Source organism: Pecten maximus, chromosome 1, assembly GCF_902652985.1.
Source record: "Pecten maximus chromosome 1, xPecMax1.1, whole genome shotgun sequence".
Taxonomy (NCBI): Eukaryota; Metazoa; Mollusca; class Bivalvia; order Pectinida; family Pectinidae; genus Pecten; species Pecten maximus.
The window spans coordinates 16,552,683-16,574,445 of record NC_047015.1 but is presented as its reverse complement, the minus strand read 5'-3'; the positions used below and the strand labels follow the sequence as shown (position 1 = coordinate 16,574,445).

Genomic DNA, 21,763 nt, shown 5'->3' with positions numbered 1-21,763 from the left:
AATGAAAACACCAGGCATAATGGGAATTGTATTGGATATGAAATCGATCATAGGAAAATATTCTCGTTAAATGTATTCCAATCCGATTAAAAGGCAGATCAACATTATAGATTGTTTCAACAAATTGTACAATGCATACAGCATATTAAGTAAGGAAGTGTATAATGATCTGTATTTTTATCAGATTGATGTAAAATAATTGTATTGAAAGGTTATGTGAATAGTGTTACATTATGGGATTCTCTGACATTGTGGGATTCTCTTATATATTGTGATTCTTTAACACTGTGGGATTCACTTACATTGTAGTATTCTCTACATTATGTGATTCTCTTGCAATGCGAGATTCGCTTAAATTGTGGGATTCACATACATTATGGGATTCTCTTACAATATGGGATTCACTTAAATTGTGAGATTCACATACATGTACATTATGGAATTCTCTTACAATATGGGATTCACTTAAATTGTGAGATTTGCATACATGTACATTATGGAATTCTCTTACAATATGGGATTCAATTAAATTGTGGGGTTCTCTTACATTGTTGTATTCTCTTTACATTTTCGGATTCTCTTACACTGTGGGATTCTTAATGGCTTCCTTTTATGATATATTAAGGCTATTAGTCCCAAATGGCAAACATTAGTAAGTATTTATTGCTTTATTTGAAATTGTTATCTCCTCGCAAAGAAGTCGGGGAGGGGATATTGTGTTTTGTTTGGACATGGGTAAGTGTGTATGTTCGTATGTTCATCTTGATATTTGTAAGTGCTCTAGCAACTTCATTTTTAAAGGGACTTTGCCCAACTTCATATAATGGTTTATATATGGTGTCATTATATGGTAAAAATACTTGGGACTGTTATAAACAGGTGTTGTTAGAGCTGGTTTGACTGTACCTCATGCAGGATGTCAAGGACAAGGTCACAGTATTATTCAGAAAATCTTTGTTAGCGCTCTAGTATTGCCTGGAACCAATTATGATATTAGGCTGGTAAGTTACTGAAATGAACCCCCAAAATGTTGCAAAAAGAGAAAGAAAAGGTCATTGCCAATGGGTAAAATTTATTGAAAAATTCAAATGACTTCTTCTGATTATTCAAAATGACTAGAATCATGAAATATATAACTGGTGGGTTCCTTGAATGACATGCAACAAAGAACAAGCATATTGGGTATTGCTAAAGTAACATGTCCCCTACCAGCTCCTCTGGTCTTAGCTATTTTGGTCCTTTACAAGTGTCTGAACTTTGATCCAAATCCTTCAAGGAACTAAGACAGAGCACTGACAAAGGATTTTCTAAAAAATAGTAAGTAACCTTGACCCAGCAACCCTGAAACTCGAACTTGTCTCCGAGATGTAATGGTTCTTTATAATTGTGTGAACTTCCATCAAAATCCCACAAGGAATGACCGACCTTGGCCCATATTAAAGGGCCTGGGGTCAACTTTGTTAAAACTCACAATTAACTGAAAGGTTTGGTTTGGTTTGGTTTATTTTGTTTAACGTCCTATTAACAGCTAAGGTCATTTAAGGACGGCCTCCCGTGCGTGCAACATGCATGCGTGTGGTGAGTGCGTATGTGTGTTTTGGGAGGCTGCGGTATGTTCGTGTTAAGTCTCCTTGTGATAGGCCGGAACTTTTGCCGATTTAAAGTGCTACCTCACTGAAGCATACTGCCGAAGACACCCAGCAGCACACCCCACCCGGTCACATTATACTGACAACGGGCGAACCAGTCGTCCCACTCCAAATATGCTGAGCGCTAAGCAGGAATAGCAACTACCATTTTTAAAGACTCTGGTATGTCTCGGCTAGGGGACAGAACCCAAAGCCTTCCTCACAGCGGCGAACGCTCAACTTAAGGCCAAAAGTGAGGCATTGTCAAGGGAGACATTAGGAAGAAGAAAGATAAGATCCCAAATTTAGTCGCCTCTTACGATCATGCAATGGGGGCAGCAGGTACAATTCTAACTGAAAGGCCTATAATCAAGATGTTTGGCGGGTTGGCTCCTAGGATGATGTCCGACAAAGTTTACAAGAAATTACCTCGAGTCATATTTACGGTCAGAGGTCAAATTTTTTAAAACACTACCAGGTAAATGACTTTCTGATTAGCTTAATTGCCCAAAATCAAGATATTTGGCTGGTAGGTTCGCTGAGCGACACCTGAATTTTTTTTTTTTTAAACACCGAATGGCCTGATTAACTGAAAGGCCTAGAATTATCAAAGAAGTAAATACCAGGTGAGTGGTGCAGGCCCAAATGGGCTCTTGTTTTAAGGTATAAATTTTGGTTAAAAGGGATCAGAGAAGCCTGCTACCAGGTAAGGCCCCAAAGATGGAGACAAGACACTGGTGCTAGTATTTACAGCATTACAAGGCATTTGGCTATATGTCAGGAATCTCAAAAGTTATATCTGGGACCAGTCAAATTTGCACTACCAGGTAATAGGAATCGCTAATGGCTATGGTGGTATATCACAAGGGGCATGGATAGACTCTGGTTTTTATCCTGCAACTGGCACGGCATTATAGGAATACACCCACCATATATATTTTTGCTGTATACAGCAGTGACGGAAAAGCTGTATTGTAGAATCTTAGCATGTGTGTCAATTCGACTGACCTACTTCCAAGTGAAACAACATTTAAAAGTTTAAGTCTCTTGGTACACTAAGTCTCTTGGTACACTAAGTCTCTTGGTACACTAGGTCTCTTGGTACACTAAGTCTCTTGGTACACTAATTTAAGTCTCTTGGTACACTAAGTCTCTTGGTACACTAAGTCTCTTGGTACACTAAGTCTCTTAGTACACTAAGTCTCTTGGTACACTAAGTCTCTTAGTACACTAATGTAAGTCTCTTGGTACACTAAGTCTCTTGGTACACTAGGTCTCTTGGTACACTAAGTCTCTTGGTACACTAATTTAAGTCTCTTGGTACACTAGGTCTCTTGGTACACTAAGTCTCTTGGTACACTAAGTCTCTTGGTACACTAATTTAAGTCTCTTGGTACACTAGGTCTCTTGGTACACTAAGTCTCTTGGTACACTAAGTCTCTTGGCACACTAATGTAAGTCTCTTGGTACATTAAGTCTCTTGGTACACTAAGTCTCTTGGCACACTAAGTCTCTTGGTACACTAATTTAAGTCTCTTGGTACACTAGGTCTCTTGGTACACTAAGTCTCTTGGCACACTAATGTAAGTCTCTTGGTACACTAAGTCTCTTGGTACACTAAGTCTCTTGGTACACTAAGTCTCTCGGCACATTAATGTAAGTCTCTTGGTACACTAAGTCTCTTGGTACACTAGGTCTCTTGGTACACTAAGTCTCTTGGTACACTAAGTCTCTTGGTACACTAGGTCTCTTGGTTCACTAAGTCTCTTGGCACACTAATGTAAGTCTCTTGGTACACTAAGTCTCTTGGTACACTAAGTCTCTTGGCACACTAATGTAAGTCTCTTGGTACACTAAGTCTCTTGGTACACTAATTTAAGTCTCTTGGTACACTAAGTCTCTTGGCACACTAATTTAAGTCTCTTGGTACACTAAGTATCTTGGTACACTAATGTAAGTCTCTTGGTACACTAAGTCTCTTGGCACACTAATTTAAGTCTCTTGGTACACTAAGTCTCTTGGTACACTAAGTCTCTTGGCACACTAATGTAAGTCTCTTGGTACACTAAGTATCTTGGTACACTAATTGAAGTCTCTTGGCACACTAATTTAAGTCTCTTGGTACACTAGGTCTCTTGGTACACTAAGTATCTTGGCACACTAAGTCTCTTGGCACATTAATGTAAGTCTCTTGGTACACTAAGTCTCTTGGTACACTAAGTCTCCTGGTACACTAAGTATCTTGGCACACTAAGTCTCTTGGTACACTAAGTATCTTGGTACACTAATTTAAGTCTCTTGGTACACTAAGTCTCTTGGTACACTAAGCCTCTTGGTACACTAAGTCTCTTGGTACACTAGGTCTCTTGGTACACTAAGTCTCTTGGTACACTAAGTCTCTTGGTACACTAAGTCTCTTGGTACACTAAGTCTCTTGGTACACTAAGTCTCTTGGTACACTAGGTCTCTTGGTACACTAATTTAAGTATCTTGGTACACTAAGTCTCTTGGTACACTAAGTCTCTTGGTACACTAAGTCTCTTGGTACACTAGGTCTCTTGGTACACTAAGTCTCTTGGTTCACTAAGTCTCTTGGTACATTAAGTCTCTTGGTACACTAAGTCTCTTGGTACACTAAGTCTCTTAGTACACTAAGTCTCTTGGTACACTAAGTCTCTTGGTACACTAAGTCTCTTGGTACACTAAGTCTCTTGGTACACTAAGTCTCTTAGTACACTAGGTCTCTTGGTACACTAGGTCTCTTGGTACACTAAGTCTCTAAGTACACTAAGTCTCTTGGTACACTAGGTCTCTTGGTACACTAGGTCTCTTGGTACACTAGGTCTCTTGGTACACTAAGTCTCTTGGTACACTAGGTCTCTTGGTACACTAAGTCTCTTGGTACACTAAGTCTCTTGGTACACTAAGTCTCTTGGTACACTAAGTCTCTTGGTACACTAAGTCTCTTGGCACAATAATGTAAGTCTCTTGGTACACTAAGTCTCTTGGTACACTAAGTCTCCTGGTACACTAAGTCTCTTGGCACACTAAGTCTCTTGGTACACTAAGTATCTTGGTACACTAATTTAAGTCTCTTGGTACACTAAGTCTCTTGGTACACTAAGTCTCTTGGTACACTAGGTCTCTTGGTACACTAAGTCTCTTGGTACACTAAGTCTCTCTTGGTACACTAAGTCTCTTGGTACACTAGGTCTCTTGGTACACTAATTTAAGTATCTTGGTACACTAAGTCTCTTGGTACACTAAGTCTCTTGGTACACTAAGTCTCTTGGTACACTAGGTCTCTTGGTACACTAAGTCTCTTGGTTCACTAAGTCTCTTGGTACATTAAGTCTCTTGGTACACTAAGTCTCTTGGTACACTAAGTCTCTTAGTACACTAAGTCTCTTGGTACACTAAGTCTCTTGGTACACTAAGTCTCTTGGCACACTAATTTAAGTCTCTTGGTACACTAAGTATCTTGGTACACTAATGTAAGTCTCTTGGTACACTAAGTCTCTTGGCACACTAATTTAAGTCTCTTGGTACACTAAGTCTCTTGGTACACTAAGTCTCTTGGCACACTAATGTAAGTCTCTTGGTACACTAAGTATCTTGGTACACTAATTGAAGTCTCTTGGCACACTAATTTAAGTCTCTTGGTACACTAGGTCTCTTGGTACACTAAGTATCTTGGCACACTAAGTCTCTTGGCACATTAATGTAAGTCTCTTGGTACACTAAGTCTCTTGGTACACTAAGTCTCCTGGTACACTAAGTATCTTGGCACACTAAGTCTCTTGGTACACTAAGTATCTTGGTACACTAATTTAAGTCTCTTGGTACACTAAGTCTCTTGGTACACTAAGTCTCTTGGTACACTAGGTCTCTTGGTACACTAAGTCTCTTGGTACACTAAGTCTCTTGGTACACTAAGTCTCTTGGTACACTAAGTCTCTTGGTACACTAAGTCTCTTGGTACACTAGGTCTCTTGGTACACTAATTTAAGTATCTTGGTACACTAAGTCTCTTGGTACACTAAGTCTCTTGGTACACTAAGTCTCTTGGTACACTAGGTCTCTTGGTACACTAAGTCTCTTGGTTCACTAAGTCTCTTGGTACATTAAGTCTCTTGGTACACTAAGTCTCTTGGTACACTAAGTCTCTTAGTACACTAAGTCTCTTGGTACACTAAGTCTCTTGGTACACTAAGTCTCTTGGTACACTAAGTCTCTTGGTACACTAAGTCTCTTGGTACACTAAGTCTCTTAGTACACTAGGTCTCTTGGTACACTAGGTCTCTTGGTACACTAGGTCTCTTGGTACACTAGGTCTCTTGGTACACTAAGTCTCTTGGTACACTAGGTCTCTTGGTACACTAAGACTCTTGGTACACTAAGTCTCTTGGTACACTAAGTCTCTTGGTACACTAGGTCTCTTGGTACACTAAGTCTCTTGGTACACTAAGTCTCTTGGTACACTAAGTCTCTTGGTACACTAAGTCTCTTGGTACACTAGGTCTCTTGGTACACTAAGTCTCTTGGTACACTAAGTCTCTTGGTACACTAGGTCTCTTGGTACACTAATTTAAGTATCTTGGTACACTAGGTCTCTTGGTACACTAAGTCTCTTGGTACACTAAGTCTCTTGGTTCACTAAGTCTCTTGGTACACTAAGTCTCTTGGTACACTAGGTCTCTTGGTACACTAGGTCTCTTGGTACACTAAGTCTCTTGGTACACTAAGTCTCTTGGTACACTAAGTCTCTTGGTACACTAAGTCTCTTGGTACACTAGGTCTCTTGGTACACTAAGTCTCTTGGTTCACTAAGTCTCTTGGTACACTAAGTCTCTTGGTACACTAAGTCTCTTGGTACACTAAGTCTCTTGGTACACTAAGACTCTTGGTACACTAAGTCTCTTAGTACACTAAGACTCTTGGCACACTAGGTCTCTTGGTACACTAAGTCTCTTGGTACACTAAGTCTCTTGGTACACTAAGACTCTTGGTACACTAAGTCTCTTAGTACACTAAGACTCTTGGCACACTAGGTCTCTTGGTACACTAAGTCTCTTGGTACACTAATTTAAGTCTCTTGGTACACTAATTTAAGTCTCTTAGTACACTAAGACTCTTGGCACACTAGGTCTCTTGGTACACTAAGTCTCTTGGTACACTAAGTCTCTTGGTACACTAAGACTCTTGGTACACTAAGTCTCTTAGTACACTAAGACTCTTGGCACACTAGGTCTCTTGGTACACTAAGTCTCTTGGTACACTAATTTAAGTCTCTTGGTACACTAATTTAAGTCTCTTGGTACACTAAGTCTCTTGGCACACTAATGTAAGTCTCTTGGTACACTAAGTCTCTTGGTACACTAAGTCTCTTGGTACACTAGGTCTCTTGGTACACTAATTTAAGTATCTTGGTACACTAAGTCTCTTGGTACACTAAGTCTCTTGGTACACTAAGTCTCTTGGTACACTAGGTCTCTTGGTACACTAAGTCTCTTGGTTCACTAAGTCTCTTGGTACATTAAGTCTCTTGGTACACTAAGTCTCTTGGTACACTAAGTCTCTTAGTACACTAAGTCTCTTGGTACACTAAGTCTCTTGGTACACTAAGTCTCTTGGTACACTAAGTCTCTTGGTACACTAAGTCTCTTAGTACACTAGGTCTCTTGGTACACTAGGTCTCTTGGTACACTAAGTCTCTTAGTACACTAAGTCTCTTGGTACACTAGGTCTCTTGGTACACTAGGTCTCTTGGTACACTAGGTCTCTTGGTACACTAGGTCTCTTGGTACACTAAGTCTCTTGGTACACTAGGTCTCTTGGTACACTAAGACTCTTGGTACACTAAGTCTCTTGGTACACTAAGTCTCTTGGTACACTAGGTCTCTTGGTACACTAAGTCTCTTGGTACACTAAGTCTCTTGGTACACTAAGTCTCTTGGTACACTAGGTCTCTTGGTACACTAAGTCTCTTGGTACACTAAGTCTCTTGGTACACTAGGTCTCTTGGTACACTAATTTAAGTATCTTGGTACACTAGGTCTCTTGGTACACTAAGTCTCTTGGTACACTAAGTTTCTTGGTTCACTAAGTCTCTTGGTACACTAAGTCTCTTGGTACACTAAGTCTCTTGGTACACTAGGTCTCTTGGTACACTAGGTCTCTTGGTACACTAAGTCTCTTGGTACACTAAGTCTCTTGGTACACTAAGTCTCTTGGTACACTAAGTCTCTTGGTACACTAGGTCTCTTGGTACACTAAGTCTCTTGGTTCACTAAGTCTCTTGGTACACTAAGTCTCTTGGTACACTAAGTCTCTTGGTACACTAAGTCTCTTGGTACACTAAGTCTCTTGGTACACTAAGACTCTTGGTACACTAAGTCTCTTAGTACACTAAGACTCTTGGCACACTAGGTCTCTTGGTACACTAAGTCTCTTGGTACACTAAGTCTCTTGGTACACTAAGACTCTTGGTACACTAAGTCTCTTAGTACACTAAGACTCTTGGCACACTAGGTCTCTTGGTACACTAAGTCTCTTGGTACACTAATTTAAGTCTCTTGGTACACTAATTTAAGTCTCTTGGTACACTAAGTCTCTTGGCACACTAATGTAAGTCTCTTGGTACACTAAGTCTCTTGGTACACTAGGTCTCTTGGTACACTAAGTATCTTGGTACACTAATTTAAGTCTCTTGGTACACTAATGTAAGTCTCTTGGTACACTAAGTCTCTTGGTACACTAATGTAAGTCTCTTGGTACACTAAGTCTCTTGGTACACTAAGTATCTTGGTACACTAAGTCTCTTGGCACACTAAGTCTCTTGGTACACTAAGTCTCTTGGCACACTAATGTAAGTCTCTTGGTACACTAATGTAAGTCTCTTGGTACACTAATGTAAGTCTCTTGGTACACTAATGTAAGTCTCTTGGTACACTAAGTCTCTTGGTACACTAAGTCTCTTGGTACACTAGGTCTCTTGGTACACTAAGTCTCTTGGTACACTAGGTCTCTTGGTACACTAAGTCTCTTGGTACACTAGGTCTCTTGGTACACTAAGTCTCTTGGTACACTAAGTCTCTTGGTACACTAAGTCTCTTGGTACACTAAGTCTCTTGGCACACTAAGTCTCCTGATGGCACATAGTATACAGACCTTGAAAAGTACTAGAATTTTAAAAGTCCTGGAATTTTTTTATTTTTCCAAAAAGGCCAGGAAAAAATCCTTGAATATTGACACTTTGTCATTGAATTTTACTGAAAGTGTTTAATTTCATCAAGCAAAACCACACAAGAATTAGTAGTTCACTGATAGTTATCTGGGCCATGTGTACAGGAATTTTACTGTCATCAGTACACCAATGACTAGGAATATCTTATTTTGCTTGCAGTGCAATTACAAATTTGAGTGCGTGAACAATACTTTAATAGATCTATATAAACCATGTCTTGTTAAAAGAAGAGACAAAGACAACATCAATTTTTTCACATTTTATACAAGTAGTCTTCAATAAACCAGTGTTTGTGTGGAGGAAAATACTAAGAACACTTAACAGATTTTTTCAGCCACAAAATAAATCTTTTGGGAAATGTCAGTTTCATACATTGTAATACAATAATGAAGGAAAGATTCACCTCAGATTTACTTTAAACTGATAAGGCGTTTCAAGGTACATTGTAATGGAAGATAGAGAATGCTGGTAAAGTGCCTTAGGCTAGTAGGTGCATTTAGAATCAGAACAGAAGACAGCCATATTTATCTCAATTTAAAAATTAAAATAAATTTGCATAAAAATCAATGATATCAGTGATAAATATTTTCTTTCAATATATATCTTGCCTACAGAATTTCATTCTTTTTAGTTTTTTGTGCACTGTATTTTAGATAAACTTTGGCACAAACTTGGTTTTTACGCGTGTAGACAATGGAACAAAAAAGGCAGACAAAAATCTACCTTTTTACCTTACAATCATACAAATCTGTCATTAACAGCTACTATTGTTATATCAATTAATAAACCAAAAGATTTATTCATTGGGTAAAATATTATTAAATAAATGGTAATTGAAGTTTTTTAAATGTTTGATAGATAAATACTCTAAAAGTAATTTGTGAATTGAAATGTAGAATTTGGATCACAATTATGTAAAACAGTAAATTGACATTAACATTGTATAATTACAATCACAGCCTTCTGCTTCCACATGATATTATTAAAGTTTTTATAAAAAAATGGAATGAAAGAACAAATAAAGATAATTTACATAAACTTAAATGAACATCACAATGCAATGTATTGAATATATATATAACTTCAATATAGTTATAAGGTACCTTGGTCAGTACAAAATTAATCATTTATGTATAACAATAGGCTATGTACAAGTGTTTTCAAAACATTAACTATTAAACACACTTGCTCAGTAAAGGGTACACCTGTATATGTCCACACAGAAAGGCTTCATTATAGAACAATATTCTTTTAGAACATTGTAATATCTATAGAGAAATGTACCTTGCCATGTCACACGACCGACAAGGCATGGAATATTGGGGCAGTCAAATTCTCCTAGAGTTATTACCATTGTGATGACAATACTATAAGTTGAGATGTAGGTTTGCAAGTTTATCTGGTTATAATCTGTTATCCTGGCTGAGCTTCTTTAAATGATGGAGGTCATCGATCTGTAGTTCTGTACGTTGATTGTTCTGTAAAAAGTAAATAACATTACAATACATGAATGTTGAAAAGATAGGTAAAGGAAAATACACAATAAAAATCATACTTATGTATTTATGATTCATATTTATATAATTATGCAGACATGGATCTGTACCGAGCACACATATCCTACTCATTCGTTCCTTTTAAAACGAGAAGATCCACCAATATGTCGTGCATGTGATGCTCAATTCACAGTGGAGCAATTTTAGGTCACCTGAGACAAAGTCTCAAGTGACCTATTCTAATCCCCTTTTGTCCGTCGTCGTGCGTCGTGCGTCCGTAAACAATTTACATTTTCGACTTCTTCTCCAAAACCCCTAAACCAAATTCAATGAAATTTGGCAGGAAGCTTCTATGGCTAAAGGTCAACCAAAATTGTAAGTGATATGGTCCCCACCCTCCAGGGGCCTGAGTGGCGGGGCTAAAAAGGGTCAAATTGACTAAAACTTCAAAAATCTTCTTCTCTACTCTCAGATATGGTGGAACCAAACACTCTTCATAGATGGAAGGGTCTTAAGCTGCTTTACCAAAATTGTAAATTTCATGACCCAGGGGTCTCACATTTGCCCCTGGGGAGGGGGTAAACTTTACTATAGTTTATATAGGGAAATCACATAATTGACTTTTATTTGTTTTATTTCTATTGGAATTCATTCTAATTTGGTTAACATTATCAGCATGGGATGACAGTTTGATGGCATGCACATGTTGGCCCTGACTGACCCCCAGGGGCTGATGGGCGGGGCTAAAAAGGGCCAAATTGACTGAAATTTCAAAAATCTTCTCCTCTACTCTCGGATAATATGGAATCAAATACACTCCATAGGTGGCAGGGTCTGAAGGTGCTTTACCAAAATTGTGAATTTCATGACCCCGGGGTCTCAAGTTTGCCCCTGGGGAGGTGGTAAACTTTACTATAGTTTATATAGGATATAACATTTTTGACTTTTATTTATTTTATTTCTATTGGAATTCATTCTAATTTGGTAAACATTGTCAGCATGGGATGACAGTTTGATGGCATGCACATGTTGGCCCTGACTGACCCCCAAGGGGCTGATGGGCGGGGCTAGAAAGGGCCGAATTGACTAAAATTTCAAAAAACTTCTTCTCAAGAGCGAAATAAGTTGGAATCAAATACTCTTTAAAGTTGGAAGGGTCTTAAGATGCTTTACTAAAATTGTGAATTTCATGACCCCGGGTCTCAAGTTTGCCCCTGGGGAGGGGGTAAACTTTACTATAGTTTATATAGGGAAATCACATTTTTGACTTTTATTTGTTTTATTTCTATTGGAATTCATTCTAATTTGGTAAACATTGTCAGCATGGGATGACAGTTTGATGGCATGCACATGTTTGCCCTGACTGACCCCCAGGGGCTGATGGGCGGGGCTAAAAAGGGCCAAATTGACTGAAATTTCAAAAATCTTCTTCTCAAGACCGAAATAAGTTGGAATCAAATACTCTTTATAGTTGGAAGGGTCTTAAGGTGCTCTACTAAAATTTATTAATTTAATGACCCGGGGGTCATAAGTTTGCCCCTGGGGAGGGGTTAAATTTTACTATAGTTTATATAGGGAAATTACATTTTTGACTGATTTGTTTGATTTCTATTGGAATTCAGTCTAACTTGGTTAACATTTTCAGTATGGGATGAAAGTTTGATAATATGCATATGTTGGCCCTGACTGACCCCTGAGGGCTGATGGGCGGGGCCAAAAAGGGTAAATTAAATTAACTGAAATATTTCAAATCTCAGGTGACCGTTAAGGCCCATGGGCCTCTTGTTTAATAGAATGTTCTGATTTCAAGCACATTCGTGATAAATACTTTCAAGTCCTGGATATGAAAACCCTTTTCAGTTCCGTGGATTCGAAAACAATATTTAGCTACTTGAAAGAAATTGATCTATTCTATAGACTTTGATACCTGTTACTTTACTCTCTTTGATGTTCTATACATATCACAAAGTTCACATAATCTATTCGTATACATATATATATATATATGTTTTACCATTTTCAACCAACATTTTTTATCATAATGATCTAAATATACAATACGAATGCTTTTAAAAATGACCAATTTTATCTGATTTTAACGTAAAAAATCAAAACGATAGTATATTGTTTGACCCTAAATGCCCCTAGTTGTCGATGGGCCGTAAAACACAAACAAACAAACAAAGACATGGATATACACGCACACAGACAAAATGACTACTAAAGCCCTTAAATTTGAAGTAAATATAACTGTAATGGATATAGGGGGCGGGGGTATTATAACTGACACAACTCACTACATAATGTCTTTCAAGGCCTGTTTTATGTACATTTAATTATTGCTCTTCTATTTGTTTTCAAGACTTAATTAAAAGAATTATCAAAACAGGTTCCCCACTACCAGATAGTAAATACGGACTAGTTCAACACTGCATACCATAATATATGGCCTCTCAAGACAGGTTCTACACTACCACAATAGATGGACACTAAAGACAGGTTCTACACTACCACAGTAGATGGTCTCTAAAGACAGGTTCTACACTACCACAGTAGATGGACACTAAAGACAGGTTCTACACTACCACAGTAGATGGACACTAAAGACAGGTTCTACACTACCACAGTAGATGGTCTCTAAAGACAGGTTCTACACTACCACAATAGATGGTCTCTAAAGACAGGTTCTACACTACCACAATAGATGGTCTCTAAAGACAGGTTCTACACTACCACAGTAGATGGACACTAAAGACAGGTTCTACACTACCACAATAGATGACCACTAAAGACAGGTTCTTCACTACCACTATAGATGGTCTCTAAAGACAGGTTATACATTACCACAATAGATGGTCTCTAAAGACAGGTTCTACACTACCACAGTAGATGGACATTAAAGACAGGTTATACACTATCAAAATAGGTGGTCTCTAAAGACAGGTTCTCCACTACCACAGTAGTAGGCAACTAAAGACAGGTTCTACACTGCCACAGTAGTAGGCCACTAAAGACAGGTTCTACACTGCCACAGTAGATGGACACTAAAGACAGGTTCTACACTTCCACAGTAGATGGTCTCTAAAGACAGGTTCTACACTACCACAGTAGATGGCCTCTTAAGACAGGTTCTACACTACCACTATAGATGGTCTCTAAAGACAGGTTCTACACTACCACAGTAGATGAACACTAAAGACAGGTTCTACACTACCACAGTAGATGGACACTAAAGACAGGTTCTACACTACCACAGTAGATGGACATTAAAGACAGGTTCTACACTACCAAAATAGATGGCCACTAAAGACAGGTTCTACACTGCCACAATAGGTGGTCTCTAAAGACAGGCTCTACACTACCACAGTAGTAGGCCACTAAAGACAGGTTCTACACTGCCACAATAGGTGGTCTCTAAAGACAGGTTCTACACTACCACAGTATATGGCCTCTAAAGACAGGTTCTACACTACCACTATAGATGGTCTCTAAAGACAGGTTCTACACTACCACTATAGATGGTCTCTAAAGACAGGTTCTACACTACCACAATAGATGGTCTCTAAAGACAGGTTCTACACTACCACAATAGATGGACACTAAAGACAGGTTCTACACTACCAAAATAGGTGGTCTCTAAAGACAGGTTCTACACTACCAAAATAGGTGGTCTCTAAAGACAGGTTCTACACTACCACAGTAGATGGACACTAAAGACAGGTTCTACACTACCACAATAGATGACCACTAAAGACAGGTTCTTCACTACCACTATAGATGGTCTCTAAAGACAGGTTCTACATTACCACAATAGATGGTCTCTAAAGACAGGTTCTACACTACCACAGTAGATGGACATTAAAGACAGGTTATACACTACCAAAATAGGTGGTCTCTAAAGACAGGTTCTACACTACCACAATAGGTGGTCTCTAAAGACAGGTTCTACACTACCACAATAGGTGGTCTCTAAAGACAGGTTCTCCACTACCACAGTAGTAGGCAACTAAAGACAGGTTCTACACTGCCACAGTAGTAGGCCACTAAAGACAGGTTCTACACTGCCACAGTAGTAGGCCACTAAAGACAGGTTCTACACTGCCACAATATGTGGTCTCCAAAGACAGGTTCTACACTACCACAGTAGATGGCCTCTTAAGACAGGTTCTACACTACCACTATAGATGATCTCTAAAGACAGGTTCTACACTACCACAGTAGATGGACACTAAAGACAGGTTCTACACTACCACAGTAGATGGACACTAAAGACAGGTTCTACACTATCACAATAGATGGTCTCTAAAGACAGGTTCTACACTACCACAATAGATGGTCTCTAAAGACAGGTTCTACACTACCACAGTAGATGGACATTAAAGACAGGTTCTACACTACCAAAATAGATGGCCACTAAAGACAGGTTCTACACTGCCACAATAGGTGGTCTCTAAAGACAGGCTCTACACTACCACAGTAGTAGGCCACTAAAGACAGGTTCTACACTGCCACAATAGGTGGTCTCTAAAGACAGGTTCTACACTACCACAGTATATGGCCTCTAAAGACAGGTTCTACACTACCACAGTAGATGGTCTCTAAAGACAGGTTCTACACTATCACTATAGATGGCCTCTAAAGACAGATCTACACTACCAAAATAGATGGCCTCCAAAGTTAGATTCTATTCTTCCAAAATAAATGGCCCCTATAGACAGGTTCTATACTACCACAGTAGATTGCCTCTAAAGACACATTCTACACTATCTTACAATATGGAGAGGTGACCAGAACTGTCACCAGAGTAATTTATAGTAATAATTCATACTTACTTCATTATATTCTGGTTGACTATAGAGTTAGTAGGCACAGATTTGGGTCCCTGAGATGGCATAAAGATTTTTCCAGTTTTGTTGACAACATTGACAGAACGTGACACTTTGATCTTGTATGGGTCAGCAGAGTGGGAAGGATAAGGATCAAATGTTCCGGCCTTCATTCCAGCAGGCTATAGTGAGAAAAGATATAAACTATTAATGTAAGATTTAAATGCATACCAATCAACATGTCAAATCAATGACAAATAATGCACAGGTTTGTAAAGATATATATTTCCAACAAGACACGGGTATATTTTCCCCAATACCACTTGGAATGTGATGAGCACATGCAGGTTTGATACTTTTCTCATTGGACAGAAATAATGCAGATCCATCGGAAATCAATAGGTTGTGATATTTCTACTTTTCTATACTTGAAAATGGTCAAACTCAGACTTATGAATGACTTATTCCTTCCAGATTAAATCTTTTGACAATCTTACCTTTTTGCCAGGTGAGCTTGGCTTGAATGGCTTAACATCCTCTTTCTTTGAGACACCTGCCGACACACTTCGTCGTCCCATTAACTTATCTGATGCATAAGGATTCTGGTCAAAGTAGGCTTTTGGATGCATGTTCAGTCTAAATGCAGAACCTTTTACAGCATTTTTATGATTAGCTAACTCTTTCTGTAAACAGAAGAAATTAAGATAATTCATGAAAACTCATTAATTTTCACAAATTGAATTGATCTTTTAGATTGGTATTTCGTTAAAAACACTTAAACATGACTGTACAGTTTGAGTACGTTTGTACCCAAATGTAGTTACAGAATTATTTCTACTGATTCATTACTTGATAAACAAGAGGCCCAAGGGCCTCAACGGTCATCTGAATTTCATCGAAGTTTGCAATTTTGCTTTATATATAAAATATGGTAAACAAGAAATTTGAACAATATGTAAAATATTGACACATTAAGATATTGAAATTATCTAACTATACTGCTTGTCTAATAAGCAATCTTGTATAGACCTTTTTGTTTGTTTTTGAAATTCAAAGCCAGGTTGGTGATGCCTCACTATAAATTACAGCAAATTCCCTTTTTGGGACCCTGTCCCTCTGTTCTGAGGGGTCAGACCTGCCTCATTTATATAAAATATGACTGCCCTTTCCCAATGATGTCTCACACCAAATTTGGTAGAAATCCACTGAAAGGTTTAGGAGGAAGTGTTTCAAATCATAATTACAGCAAAGTTCCTCTTTTGTGGCCCTGCCACTATGAACCCATGGGTCACACCAGCCTCATTTATGTAAAATATGACTGCCCTTCTCCAATATTTCACATTAAATTTGGTTGTAATGCACCCAAGGGTTAATGAGGGGTAGATTTTAAAGCAAAAATTCACAGAAGTTCCCCTTTTGGAACCTCAGCCCACTGGCCCCAGAGGTCATGCCAGCCTTATTTATATAAAATATGATTCGCCTCACCCATTGATGTTTCACACCAAATTTGCATGGAATCCACCCAAGGGTTAAGAAGAAGTAAGGTTTTAAAGCAACAAGAGGCCCATGGGCCTTAGCGGTCACCCGAGTTTTGATATATCTTTGCACATTTGGCCCCTGTGATCTTGAATGAAGGTCAAGGTCATACATTTGAACAAACTTGGTAGCCCTTCATCCCAGCATGCTACAAACCTAATATTGGGTCTCAGGGCCTTTTGGTTATCAAGAAGAAGTTGTTTAAAGATTTTAGCATATTTGACCCCTGTGACCTTCAAGGTCATCCATTTATGCAAACTTGGTAGACCTCCAACCCAGCATACTACAGGCCTAATATTGGGTCTCTGGCCCTATTGATTATCAAGAAGAAGTTGTTTAAAAGATTTAGCATATTTGAACCCTGTGACCTTGAATGAAGGTCAAGGTCATCTAATTGAACAAACTTGGTAGAGGTCATCCATTAGAACAAACTTGGTAGCCCTTCATCCCAGCATGCTACAGACCCAATATCAGGTCTCTGAGCCTGTTGGTAATTGAGAAGAAGTTGAAAATGTAAATTGTTTACGACGCATGACGCACGATGATGGACAAAAGGCCATCGCAATAGGTCAACTGAGACTTCCTCTCAGGTGACCTAAAAATTCACCAAAGTTCCCCTACTTGTCGCCCCTCCCCTCTGACCCAAAAGGTCAAACCAGCCTCATTTCTATTAAATATGATTTCCTTCACTCAAGAATGTTTCACACCAAATTTGGTAGTAATCTGCTTTAGGATTAAGAAGGAGTAGCAATTTTGAAAGTAAAAATTTAAAACGGTGCACGGCAGACAACGAATGGAGGAGAATGGCTATCGGTAATCCTGACCTTTCGAATCAGATGACCTAAAAATCTAAGTGTCATGTAGCATATCAATCAGTTTATTTGAACTTATTACAAGTCACGTTATAGATAAACTGTAAAACATAACTAAAACCCATAAGTGAGAGTGACAGTTATTCCCTAATACATCCAAAATGAATTCCAATTTCAAGTAAAATTTGACTGAAAATTGTATGACATGTATCATCAGTAGTCTCATTTGGAACATATATTGAAATAAAACAGTAAGATTGTAATTGCATTATCTTGATGAAAAGTTTGTTGAGTTATATGAAAATATATATTTATCTTAGGACATGTTACCAGTTCTTATCACCTTTATCAATATACACATGATGGTTTTACAGAATAATGAGCATGTGTATTAAACTAGTTAGTATTTACATTGATCAAATCCAATGTGAAAACCCAGACAACCTATTGTATTACCGGTATGTAAATAACTCAAACCTTTGTTAGTTCTCTTGCTCGGTCATAGGCATCCGCTTGGTATTTTGGATAGCTTCCTAGCGTGATCTCAACAAAGCTAGAAAAAACACACAATGCCACACAGAACTGTTAAAAGTTAGTACACAGCAATATACACACAGATACAGAGTACCCCATTAAACCAGTCTTCAATTTATTTGTAGCCAATATATAACTTTTTATTCATTACATTTTGTTTCAAAGATTCTAAGGTTCATAAAAACGACCTTAAATCAGTGATAATGTGAAGATCTGGAGAATGAGGTACCACTTTTGATAAATAGAATAAAAACAGATCTTACATAACATGTTATATATATAAAGGATATGGTATAGAATAAATTGCTCATAGGAAAACAAATACTGATTGATAACTGAAAGAATATGTAGATGAATACATGGAATTACAGAAGTTACAAAGCAAGGTCTTTCACCAATCACATATAAGTAACATATCTTTGTTTTTCTCACAAAAAATGCTGCATGAAATGGAAAGCCAAGCAGTGGCATGATAAGTTATGATAGGACTGAAGGTAGAAGTGAAAATGTTGACAATGTTCACACACAGACACTGAAAGCCAGCATTATTACACAAAATCATTACCAATAGTAACATTGGCCCACCGGACACATTTACAACACCCCAGGTGACACCTCACAAAATTTATAAAGTGAATACACAGTTAAATCTATTTTTGATATCACTCAGTGACTTTGACCTTTTACCAATCATATTTATATTCCAACTTGTCCAAGACAAACATAATTGTGAGGCTCATCAAAAGCTTTCTAGAAATACTGCCACTAGTATGTTGACAAGAATTCTATAATGGCAAACCATGTTAGGTTAAGTTCAGAGATAACGACATTTAGCCAGCTGTCCTCAATTTCATTTTTTTTTCAATGTAATGTCTAAGGCAAATATACTTATCAAGTGGAGAATGATAGTGAAATTACAAAAAAAAAAAACGAACGTGAAATTTCACCAAAATCTGTCAAGATTTGTAATTAAGCTGATAAAATTCTATTTTTAGTGAATGCTCTGTATCTTTAACTGACAACACCAATATCCCTCAAATTTGTCCCAGGTATTATGTCTGAGGCACACAATACTGATCATGCCTATCCACACTGGACCAATGTTTGTCTAAGGCAGCTTAAACCTTTAATAAAATCCATCTTGAAAAATGAATCTTGAAAAATGAATGCTGGAGAGATAAAACCCATTTTATGTTGAGGTGAAATTATACACTTAGAAAGTCAATTTAATCATTCCTAGGTGAGGTTCATATTCAAACTTCTCCATGGTATTTCCAAGAAAAAATATATCTGTGAAGTTTCGTCAAAATCTATAAAGAAATATATTTACTGGAACAGAATGATTGGGCACAACAACCCTAAACATCACACAATGTTGGTACAGTAATGAAGTGGTGAATACATCAGATACAATCACAGCTGTGGCTGATGTGCAGACATCAGTATTAATTTATTAATACAGAGCATCACTCTGTGCCAGTAACCACAGACACATCACAGTGGCCAGACAAACCTTTGCAATGTCTTTATGTACATCATAAGTATCCCCTAAATAATTGGGGTATTTTCCAAGTGTAACAGCTACATATCTGAAAATACCATCCTTCTGTTAGCCTTATACAATTAAGCTTTATCACTTAAAACTGTTACGAATAACAAATCAATAGTTAAAGAATAGAAATGAGTTTTCAAAATAATCAAAAATCACAGAACACTAAAATTCTACACCAAATATCAAAATTAAAATGATGTTGGAAACAATCAACCAAATATATAAAGCATAAATTTATTATTGTTTTTTGTGTCTGTTTACAACCTATATCAAAAATTTTATCTTGTCATCCGATGTTGTTCAATGATTTTATACATTTACCCAAAACCTGTTCCTTTCTTTCCAGGATTTGTTAGGAAGTTCTTTCCGGGTGATTTGTAGCCTTTTCCTGGTCTCATGTTTGGACTAAAGGCTGTGATAGTGCCACCCAGTGTACCATAATGACTTCCTAGTCCAGACCTGTACAAATATTAGATACACATAATCTATAATGAATGCAAAACTTGAATTCAGGAGATAGATTGAATAGGTACTGCCTGATCATTCCTCACCAATGTAGGACTTTTTAAAAGTTGGTTTCAATTCCTAGACATTGCCCTGGTAAGTTTTATTTTCATGGTTAATTCTTTATATTTTGATTATAGACCGATTTCAATCATAGTCATATTACTCAGACACCAGGATAGACAATTAGTCAACACTTAAGTTGTCTTCATTTCTCAACAGAATATCTCTTTATAATAAACTTGTTTTGGAGATTTCTGATCAACTTTCATTTTAGAGATATTTTTAAACAATTTAATTATAAAAATAAATGTACATGTATTTATTTTTATGCCCAACTAAAGATCGAACCTGTGACTCTCTTAATTTGATTGACTTGTCCTCTGAAAGGCTGAACAACCTGTTTATACTGACAGAGCTCATGAAAGTCTCCTGAAGCAACTGAATTGGTAGGAGGCAGCTAGTACACAATGTATCTTTCCAGTGTGACAGACATATAATGATTTGGGAATACAGATAACTACTAATATTAGTAATAATATATTCAAATAATTGCAAGCTATGCCAATTAAAAAACTGACTTACGGTTTCTTTTCACCACTGCTAGGTAAAAATGCCTTTCCAATATTTCTTTGTGATTCTTTTAATCTATGCTGTCGTCTCACTTTGATTGGATCACTGTATGCCTCTCCTTCCATCACTCTCCCATATTTATCCATAAAATAACCACTTTGTAGAGCCGACCTGGTCTTGCTGCCCCCAGGAAGCATCTGTTTTCCTTTACTGGCAGCAGCGTTGAATTGGACTGAAATTAAGGAATTCAAAATTTACTCTACAAAAACTGCGAAAATGGAATAGGCCTACCTGGACTTAACCGGCCAAGTGGTTACCTCATACTTTTCCAATTCCACTGGGGTATGTCATTATACTCATATAGCATATGTTGCCCAGGTGAAATGCAAGTGAGGTATCAACCATCTATTCAAGTTATGGGATTTAATAAAGCTACATTTAAATAATTCCTTAATGTAAATTAATTTCTTATTCATATGATACAGTAACGTACATAAATTGTTTACAAACGCAGCACACACCCAATCGTATAGGTATGCAGTTGTGTGGTATTATTGAAAGTGCTATCTTCAATAAACATTATAAAGTCGTGTTTTAATATCAAGATGACCGCAAATTTTAGTAATATAAATATTAACTTACTTCCAGGAGGCTTATATCTGTCACCGATTGTGACATATCCCATTTCCTGGAACACTCCAATCCTGTCCATATCATTTTTTCCGCCTTTATCTGCCATGATGATTGTCTTTTTTCACGATCAAACAAAATAAATCAAATCTCACTAAACCACTTTTCTCGATAAGCTATGGCTAAACTTTACCCAATTCATCTAATCATCCCCAAAAAATGACATTTACATCATGCAAATATCATATTTAACATATTTCACTTTTGTCCTGGATTATCCGCGCTGTCATCGAATCTTAAAGTGTCGGAAACTCTGTGTTTAGATAAAATCGTGTAAACAATATCCTGCCGGATGGGACTTTGTTGGAACAATTGCTATGGAAATTGCTACCAGATGGCGCTAAACGGAAAACGGAAGTTGCCCAA

At 37.6% G+C, this 21,763-nt stretch overlaps 1 protein-coding gene across 2 annotated transcripts; it reads right to left on the bottom strand.

The window, feature by feature from the left end:
• Positions 1–9,118: 9,118 nt before the first annotated feature.
• Positions 9,119–21,714, bottom strand: LOC117326206 (UPF0602 protein C4orf47 homolog). Of its 2 annotated transcripts, none has more exons than XM_033882869.1 (7): positions 21,350–21,714; positions 20,720–20,939; positions 19,952–20,089; positions 19,592–19,667; positions 15,694–15,879; positions 15,203–15,378; positions 9,119–10,352 (listed from the first exon to the last, which is right to left on the bottom strand). In XM_033882869.1, the coding sequence occupies exons 1-7, from the start codon at positions 21,444–21,446 to the stop codon at positions 10,307–10,309; spliced, it is 939 nt and encodes a 312-aa protein (XP_033738760.1). In that variant the 5' UTR covers positions 21,447–21,714; the 3' UTR covers positions 9,119–10,306. The 2 variants fall into 2 exon arrangements, with proteins under 2 accessions (XP_033738760.1, XP_033738751.1); XM_033882860.1 differs by lacking the exon at positions 19,592–19,667 and adding an exon at positions 18,022–18,097.
• Positions 21,715–21,763: the final 49 nt, after the last annotated feature.